This window comes from Puma concolor, chromosome D2 (assembly GCF_028749965.1).
Source record: "Puma concolor isolate L17-30 chromosome D2, mPumCon1.1.hap2, whole genome shotgun sequence".
Lineage (NCBI taxonomy): Eukaryota > Metazoa > Chordata > Mammalia > Carnivora > Felidae > Puma > Puma concolor.
This window is the reverse complement of record NC_141677.1, coordinates 13,962,259-13,971,234: the sequence shown is the minus strand read 5'-3', so window position 1 is coordinate 13,971,234 and position 8,976 is coordinate 13,962,259. Positions and strand designations below refer to the sequence as shown.

The 8,976-nt window shown below is 56.1% G+C and overlaps 2 protein-coding genes across 3 annotated transcripts; one reads left to right on the top strand and one right to left on the bottom strand.

The window, feature by feature from the left end:
• Window positions 1–787: 787 nt before the first annotated feature.
• On the bottom strand, window positions 788–3,894 carry IRF2BP2 (interferon regulatory factor 2 binding protein 2). Of its 2 annotated transcripts, none has more exons than XM_025915031.2 (2): window positions 2,588–3,894; window positions 788–2,003 (listed from the first exon to the last, which is right to left on the bottom strand). In XM_025915031.2, the coding sequence occupies exons 1-2, from the start codon at window positions 3,639–3,641 to the stop codon at window positions 1,288–1,290; spliced, it is 1,770 nt and encodes a 589-aa protein (XP_025770816.2). In that variant the 5' UTR covers window positions 3,642–3,894; the 3' UTR covers window positions 788–1,287. The 2 variants fall into 2 exon arrangements, with proteins under 2 accessions (XP_025770816.2, XP_086535779.1); XM_086679653.1 differs by having other exon boundaries at window positions 2,636–3,892.
• LOC147575795 (uncharacterized) lies at window positions 3,640–4,837 on the top strand. Its single transcript, XM_086679456.1, is given in 1 exon segment — window positions 3,640–4,837. A coding segment is annotated over 1 exon segment (987 nt). The 3' UTR covers window positions 4,627–4,837.
• The last annotated feature ends 4,139 nt before the right edge of the window (window positions 4,838–8,976 follow it).

Below are 8,976 nucleotides of genomic sequence, written 5' to 3'. Positions count from 1 at the left end.
TTTGGGCTGTCACTGATATGCCCACGGGCGCTGTTCCTGTCATTGTACCATACTGTATTTAGCACTCGCTAGAAACAGGGTGTAGGTGAGAGTACCAACAGCAATAGCACTACAGGTAAATGATAAAACAACAAAAACCCAAAACCAAAAACAAAACAAAAACCAAACACAAAACAGAAACGAAACCAATCCCGCAATCTCCAAGTTCACCTGAACCGTAACTTCCCTCGAGACTCTTTTCAAAGGAACGACGACACCAACAACAAACAGAGCTCTGGGGGGGGGTGGGGGGGTGGGGTGGGGGGTTTCAAAACATGAGTGGCGCTGCAGAGCCAGGCTCTGTTCAAAGATGGCAGTGCCATCTTGTGCGCCGCGCCATCCGCGGTCACCGCCCTCAGTCACTGAATCGTGTATTATGTAACCGGCTAGCATGCAGCATTGGAAGCTTACAACTGATCACGTGGGCAGTGAACAGTGGTCAACTTTGCCTTTAAAAAAAAAAAAAATCCCCCTCCCCCCCCCAAAACCACACGAGTCCTGAAAATCTCTCAGCAGCAACTCCCAGGCAGTCATTAATATCCCAACAACTGAACTTTTAAGAACGAAATAGAGAAAGATTCGCAATCTATTTTCCTACTACTCTGAGAGGACAACGTTTTGGGGGAAACTTGGGGATATTTCCCACTGGCATGCCGCCCACTTTACTCATCTCCTTTCCTTCTCCACCAACTGGCCTCCAGCCTGAGAGAGGAGCCAGCAGTAAGGAATAACAGACAGTAAGGCAATCTTACAATGTCAGAAAATGTATTTGGCTTTTTTTTTTTTTCTTTTTAAAATAAGTGCATACAAATACAGCTAGAAGCAGTTCGGATTTGCCAAGTGCTCTAAAAAAGCAGCGCAAGTCACAGCCTACATTGAACGGTAACTGTCACCAGGATAATAAAGCACAAAGATATGCTAATAACATTAACAAAAGAAGAAAATGCCTTTAGAAGTACATACCTTTTGTCGTCAAAAAAAAAAAAAAAAATAGAAACACAATGTATTCAAAAAAAATCAAAATTATACAGCCATGTTTATGAAGTCTACATTTCCCTTGTCTTGGATATATATATATATACATATATATATACATATGTATATATATATGTGTGTGTGTGTATATATATATACATATATGTGTGTATATATATATATATATATATATATATATATGGAGATATATATATATACAATTCAAGCAGTTTTAGTTAAGGGTAATCATTGGGTTTTTCTGAAACCGGAAAGTCACGAGTCTCTCTCTTTTTTCACTTTCACATCTCCAGCCAGGATGGTCGCAATTTCCCCTTGCATAAAGGCCCAGGGGACATTGGAGCCCACCAGAGGGCATTTTTCCCCGCTGGGACAATAGACCTCTCCGCTAGCTCCCTGCTGTTTGATGCTTTGTCTGGAGCAAGGGAAGCAGAACTTGTGCGAAGGGACAGACGGGCACTGCACAAAGTGGGTGTCCTCCAGCCGCTCGTGGCAGAGGGTGCAGCACAGGGGGGCACTGGCTGCCAGAGAAGAGTCTGGGAGGCTGGCAGGGTGCACTGGCTCCAGTCCTCCAGTGCTGCCTGCCCCCTGGCCCCCCACCTCTCTGGGGCCTAGCCTTCTTTGGTTCATAGACGACGGAGAGGGTGGACTGCTGCTATTCCTTCTGGTAGTGGAGTGAACCTGGTTGGCGTCTTTCGAGGCGTGACTGCCGCCTGCATTGTCTGCCACTAAGATCAGGGCTGCCATGGGGGACTGGCCGTTCTGAGCCGCTTCAGGCGGTGTGGTCCGGTTGGAATGAGGTGAGGCAGTGGGTGGCGGCGGAGACACAAAAGAGGATGTAGGAGTAATGGGGATCTTGAGCCCTTCTGTGGGTGTGGACAGCCATGGTTGTGCCTCTCCATTGATCTTAGGGGGCCCGACTTCACCTTCTGGTTCTGGAGAAGGCTTTCTTTTCCTCGCTGTTCTTGCCACTGGGGGAGAGAAAAAAAGAAACGGAAAAAAAGGAAGTAAGTGGATGTGTGCTGAAAAGGATCTCTCTCTTCCTAACACGAAACAAGACTCCCTAAAGAACGTCCATTCTCTCAGAGCTGGTCTATAAAATCTCACAGGAGTTTCAAGTGCACGTGCAAGTTAGGACACTTAGACCCGTGGGGCTCCGAGGCGGTATTGTAAAAAGCCACAGAACACAGCATGCACCGAGGAGCCTGTTTCTACACGTGCACGCACGTCCCCAGGTTAAACCGCGCATTCGATCGCCAACGTCCCCCAACAGGTTAAAAGGTGACTGGTGCCCTCATGCTCCCATCCAAGAATGTGCTGGGAAAGGAAAACCCTGTGTCAGTGCCTATCAGCCCAGTCTGACTCATCTCTGTTATGCTGCTTCAGCACATGAACACGTTGCCACTAAGCACTGGTTCCGCCTCAGGCAGATCAGGAAGTTGGGTGTTTGTTGTTTCTGGGCCGGGGTAGAACGGCGAGTGGAAAACAGCACCCCCTCCTCTGCTCTGCGTGCCCCTCTCTCCCCTAGAGCCCCTCACTCCACAGCCGCCCCTACCTGCTTTAGACCCGTTGGCCCCGTTGGCCTCGAAACCCAACAACCTGCCTGCAGTCAGGGCCGGCTCCTTCTTAAACTTGCTCTCGAAGGGCCCCGAGTGGCCGTGCTGGTGCAGCGCCAGCAGCGTGTCTCGCACGGTCTTGGGCCTGTTGACCCAGTCCTGCTCTCCGGGCCCGCGGCCTTTGCCCGCGCCCTCGGCGCCCAGCTCGGTGGGCCCGGCCGCCGCGGCCAGGCTGTCGGCCGCGCCGCGATGCGAGGGCGGCGGCGGCTGCTTCTCCTTGGCGGCCGCCTCGCGCTGCTCGTGCTCCGCGGCCGCGCTGCTCGATACGGACGCCGGCCGCTTGTGGGAGCTCAGTTCGGCAGGCTGCGCCGAGCCCAGGCCGGCGGCCGCGGCCCCGGACACGGCGGCCAGCGAGGCGGCGGCGCGGCCGCTGAGGCCGAGCGCGGCGGGCAGCGGCGTGGCCGAGCCGTTCATGAGCGGCACCAGGGTGGGCGGCACGGCGTGGCTGCGCCGCGGGTTCGGGCTCTGGCGGTTCAGCTCCGGGGGCTCCTCCAGCTTGGAGAAGCCGTTGGGCACCAGGATGCCGTTCACGGGCGGCGGCTGCGGCGTCGGCGGCTGGGCCAGGCCCGCGGCCGGGCGGCTGCCGCCAAAGTCGGAGCCAAGGCGCGGGGGCCGCTCGGCGGCGGCCGCCAGGGGGTAGCGCTCCAGGGCCTGCGGGCCGCGCGGGGTGGCCTCGGGGCCGCCGTGACCCAGCTGCTGCTGCTGCTGCTGCTGCAGGAGGATGTCCTTGGCCGAGAGCGGCGGCGGCTTGGCGGCGGAGGGGGCCGCGGCGCCGGGCGGGGAGCGGCCCTCCGGGAAGCAGCCGTGCGCCCGCTTAAGCTGCCGCGCCGTCTCGATGACGAACTCGACGCGGTCGGCGCCCTCGTAGTTGACGCAGCCGCGGCACACGGGCTCGGTGAAGTCCCAGATCATGGCCCAGGGCATGCGAGGCAGGTCACACAGGTAGCACGACTGCCGCCGGGACGCGGCCGCCACCGCCACCGCCGCGGCCATGTCCGAGGAGCCCGCGGCGCTGGAGGAGGAGGAGGAGGAGGAGGAGGAGGAGGAGGAGGGGGCGCCGCCGCTCCCCGCCGGCACCACGCGCGCCCTCCTCCCCCCCCAACCCCGCGTCTCCCCCACCAGCGGCGGCGGCGGCCGCAGAGGCGGCGGCGGCGGCGGCAAAGCCCGCGAAGGCTCGGCGCCCGCGCAGCGCCCCCGGGGCACGAGGGGCGGCGGGCGCGGGGCGAGGGGCTGCAGCCGCGGCAGCACGTCCCCCCGGCCGGCGCGGGCGGGCGGCGGGGCGGCGGGGCGGCGCGGCGGGCGCGGCGGAGGCGGCGGCGGGAGCTCGGCCGGGGCCGCGGCCGGCCTCCAGACCGGAGCGAAGACGGGCCGCGCGGGCGCGGGGGAGCGCAGCAGGTCGCGGCGGCGGCCGGCGCGGAGTGCGGGGCGGGGGGCGGGGAGGCCGGGGGGGCGGGGGGCGGGGGGCGGCCGCCGGGGCAGGCTCAGCCCGAGCGGCGGGGCATGCCGCGCCGGGGCGGCGGCGGCAGCCGGGCGGCGTGGAGCACGGGCGCGGCGCGGGCCCCGGGTCGCTCCGCTGCTCTCTCACAGCTCCTGGCGTCGCCGCTTTCCAGCGCCCGCGTCAGCGCCCTGCCCGCCTCAGCTCCGCCGCCGCCGTCGCTGCTGCTGCTGCCGCCGCGACCGCTCCACTTCTACAGACTTGATTCTTCGACAGCCTCGCACGGCGCCTGCGCGGGCCCCCTCCCCTCGCGCGCGCACCCGCCCTCCCCCGCGCTCGCGCCCTCCCCCTCCCCCCGCGCGGTGAGAGAACGAGCGCTGCCGGGAGAGCCGGCTCCTCGGCGCCCGCCCGCGGGGCAGCGCCGCCCGCCCGCGCCGCGACCGGTGTCCCCGAAGTGAAGGCGATGCTGGCGCGGTTTGCTTCCCTCCACCCGCTCGGCTGCCTCCACTACTCAGCCAGGATTCCTCCCCTCCAGAAGCTTGAGGCCAAATCATGCCAAGACTCGTGTTTTTAAAAGCAAGGCCACTTTGTGACTTGGTGCTGTCACTCTCTTGAGGATGGGGACTTTAAATCTAACGTGGTTCACAGGTTTTTGTTGTTGTTGCTGTTGTTAAGGAGTCCCATTTGAACTCCACCAAGTGCTTTCACACTCGCATTTGTCTTTGAAGGACACAGGCGCCGCCAGTCCCCTTAAGTTTTACTAAGAGTCTCTTCCTAAGCCTGGGACCGCGTCCACTCGCCGTTTGGCGGAGCCCTTCCGGAGGGAAGCGGGAGCGCCGAACCCCTCGCAAATATCGAGGCTTCCTCTCTCCCCCGTCCTCCCCTCCTTCCTAGCCCGGGCTCAACCTGCCGAGCAAAGGACCTCGCGGCGGCGCTGGCGGACCCGGCCGCCTTATGTAGGACCGCGCGGCGGGCGCGTGACGTGGGCGCAGAGCCGCGGGCCCGCGTGCGCCGCTGCCGCCGAGTGCGCACGCTCCGGGCGGACGTGACTCGGCGCCGCTGGCACTGGCGGCCTCATTGAACGAATGCACATTCCAGGGATCCGGGGTCTACGGCCAGCGCGGCCGCGTCACCGCGCAGGCTCCACCCCCTCCGGCGACTGTGGGCCTCTAGGCCCCGCCCCCGGGCCCAAACTTGGACTGGAGGTGGCGCGGGGCGCGGGCGGCGGGGTCCGCGCCGGCCGTGGGGGTGGCTGGCCAGCCGGCCGGCTCGCGGGTCCCGCAGGCGGCTGTCGCGCGGGTCCGGGCCGTGGGCGGAAGTCCCCGGCGCCGTAGAGGGGCGGGACCTACGGCGCGGCCCAGGCCAGGGCAGTCCCTGGCCGGGTGCATACCCGCCTCGCGCGAAAGCCGGGTGCGGCCGCAGAGCCTGCCCGCCCAGCCACTGTTGGCGGCCACAGCCTCTGCCCAGACTGAAGTGAGCACTTGAGTTTCACACTTGTATCGGGAGGAGGAGCTGGTGTGTGTTACGGGTAAATCACTTTTGGCTGGTCGTTAGTCTTACTGACTAATAGACGCGGGCTTAGTCACCCTCAGTTGGGACCTAGACACTTCAACTCTGGAAGGGCGGCCCTTGGAGCTTCTTTTGTTGGAAAACAGGCCCACATCTCTGCGTGAGACTGGAATGGGCTGGTTAAGTGTGGGAAGAACAGGGTACTAATTATATTATCTTTCCTACAACTGGATTGGTAGGTGGAGAGAGAAAAAATCCTGCTGACGTTTCTCTCTAGTTGTTGCTATTGAAAATGCCAGGTTGCTTCAAAGAGGAAAAACACCCTTAGAGAAACGGTGGAGGGAGCTGCTTAAAGCACATGAAAAAACCTGTTGGAAAGTGGCACAGAAAGCGCAATGCCAGATCTAAGTGTTTTTACAGGCCAACCCTGCATGTCTTCTCTTGGGGATTTCCAGAGAAGGTGTGCTTGCCATAAAGGTCTCCCCATCTGTTCCCGGATCTTGCTTGCAATTGCAATCCTGCCTCACCCTCTTCTAGCCGGGAGAATAGGGCCTGCCCAGATCCTTCCCTGGAGCAGCTGGTGCCAGTGGGCTTCGTCACCCCTAGTACCTGCTGTCTCGAACCTCTTTGAGGACGTGTCCCTCTGGTCACTCTCCATGCAGTCCCTGTGCCGCTGATTGTAGCGCGTGACTTTGATGTGGAACACTTCCAGTCTTTGTGCTACAGAGAGACTGGCCATCTGAACACCCCCAAGAGATGGCCCCACTAGGCAGCGACTGAAACATTAAAAGAAAACAACTCTGTGTTAGAGCCATGGCCTAATTATACTCATTTACCTGCAAGCTGGTACTGTAATAACCTCAAGGGAAAGCCTGCCGTTCCATCCCAAAATAGAAATCCTGAAATACAAATGCTGCCTTGAGAGGTACAAAGTAAGGATTTTTGTAGAGCAGAGCTTGTGTTCTCCAAACGAAGGGCATTTCCTTTTTATATTACACTGTGAGTTGAATGTTGAAACAGAGTTGTTGTAACTTCCCTAACGAAATGCCTGCCGGAGCATGGAGAGGCTGGTTTACTTCTGGTCTCTCTTTGCCATAAAAGGAGCCGGGATCAAGGGGGTTAAGGCTGGCCCTGGATCCAGAGCAGCAATTCCTTATATTGTATCAAAAGTCTTTCATGCTGCCTGGCCTTTCATGTAGCTCTGAAGCAGCTTTATCGATCTATGCTAAGTAAACATAGCTTTGTTTTTGTCCTCCACCCACCGCCCTCCCTGCCGGCCCAGACTGGAGTTGGATCCCATCCAAATCGGCTGCCGCAGCAGCTACGGCCGCCTCCTCCACACACAGAAGCAGGGTTTCTAGGGTGAGGCAATGCGTCTGCAATTCGCAGAGACAAGGCAGGAATTGTAATTGTAGTTCATCATGTGATGACTTATGAAAGAGGAAGTTGGTATGTTTTAGTCACGTAGACTCTGCCCTCTTGCTTAAGGCTGCTGGTCCTCTCAGAAGAGCATTATGATAATCTTTGCCTTGCAGAGTCAAGGTTACCAGGTTGGCTGCAGGGCCCTCCTACGCGTTCATGGGTGGACAGGCAGGTGGACGCCGCACCAGGTGTTGGTGGGGCCGTGGGTTGAGGCTGGCTTTTCACCAGATCGCCGAAATGCTGCCATTTGTCTTAAGAACGAAAGGAAATATTCCACGGGGAACACTTCTGCCGAGATTAGATGAGGCAACGGTCCTTTTCAGCTCTAATTTCTAAGGCCTTTTTTTTTTCTTTTTTAAATAAAAATCACAGTCTAGGAGCAAAAGGAAAGCCGTTCTGTAGGATACCATCCAAAAAGAGCAGGGATAAGGGAAGCGATCGGAAGGTAAGCCAGAGGGAGCAGTTCTAAGCAATGGCTCAGTGGGTAGAACAAATCTGACCTCCCCGCACGGAGATTTCCATGGGCTTCCGCCATGTGAGCATTAAACATCTAAAATCTGAATCTGGTCCCCGGAGCTTACCCCAGTTGAGATGATGCTCTTGTTAACACAGCAGGGCCCTGTACTGACACCCCACAGGGCAGTGTAAAAAAAAAAAAAAAAAAGAAGAAGAAGGTTCCTTCCAGAAGACCCTGAGGGCACTCTGGCCTGAGGACACACAGCTGGGGGAGGGTTGCAAGGGGAGCACTGCCCAAGAGGTGATATTCCTAGAGACTGCTGAGTTCATGCACTTCACCCTATATCCACATGTGGAATCACAGCCTTCATTCTTTAGAGTGCAGTTTCTATTAATAGCGTGATGTTGCAACCATACTAGAGCTTCTTAAACTCTGACCCTGGCATATTTGAAGGAGAAAAAAAAAAAAAAAATGCAGCCGCGTGTCATGTGGATTTTTTGTGGATTACATCCTCAGCTCCTTATGCAAAACCACCGTTAAGACTGAAAGGGCACATGTGCTATTCAGGGCTGATCTACTTTAAAAAAATTATACATAGGCATTTGAACATACTTGTTTATGGGAATACGTCTGTGCCTACTACAGAGAGTCATGACATACAGGAACCTTCTGTAATAGGAGAGCCTTTTTTCTAAGTAATAGCGTTTTAGGAGACAGTTCTGCTGGTTTTTCAATTGCAAATATACTTTTTTAGAAATACTTTCCCTCTGTTTGACCTCTCCCCGTAGCCTACCTCCCCTGTGCACAGAAAGCATTCAAATATTAAAGAGACTTTTGCATGTGGAGGAGATAAACTGTCTGTGGAGGGTCTAAGAATCAGCAGCTGTTAGTCACCAGCCTGTGTATAAACACAGGTACGGGTCCCCATTTAGAGTAAAAATTGGGGTCTTGGATGCAGGCTAAGTACTTCCTGTGTCAGAATTTAAAGAGCTAAGTGAAAAATACAGACAAAGGAGAGATTGAGGTCACACACTCTCTCAGTCTGCAAGGAAATTTGTAGGAGAACTGGAGGGAATTCAACAGCCATTGGATGCCAGAACCCTCCTATTGACTTTTTGGAAAGAGCATGATGAAATGTACTTTTCTGGAAAAATGTCTGAATGCGGGTTTAACGGATATTCGAGACACTCACCAAAATCCTTTAAAAGACAGCACTAGGAAGATGCTGACAAAATAGTGAATATACTTCGAGGATAATGTTTGAAAATATTAAGGTGGTAAATTTTCTTTCATTAGCTTACTTCCTTAAAATGTAACTCTCCTGAGTACACTTTAGGTAGTCAGGGGACTGCAAAAATGGAAGATGTTACAATTCTAAAAGGTTAAGAATAATATGATCGCCTAGTATTTATTATGCCTTTCATATGGACATTCAAAAAAGATTGTTTCAAGCATAAATTCTATGATCTTGTCATCCTTCTTCAGAAACGAAAACCCAAGGTATT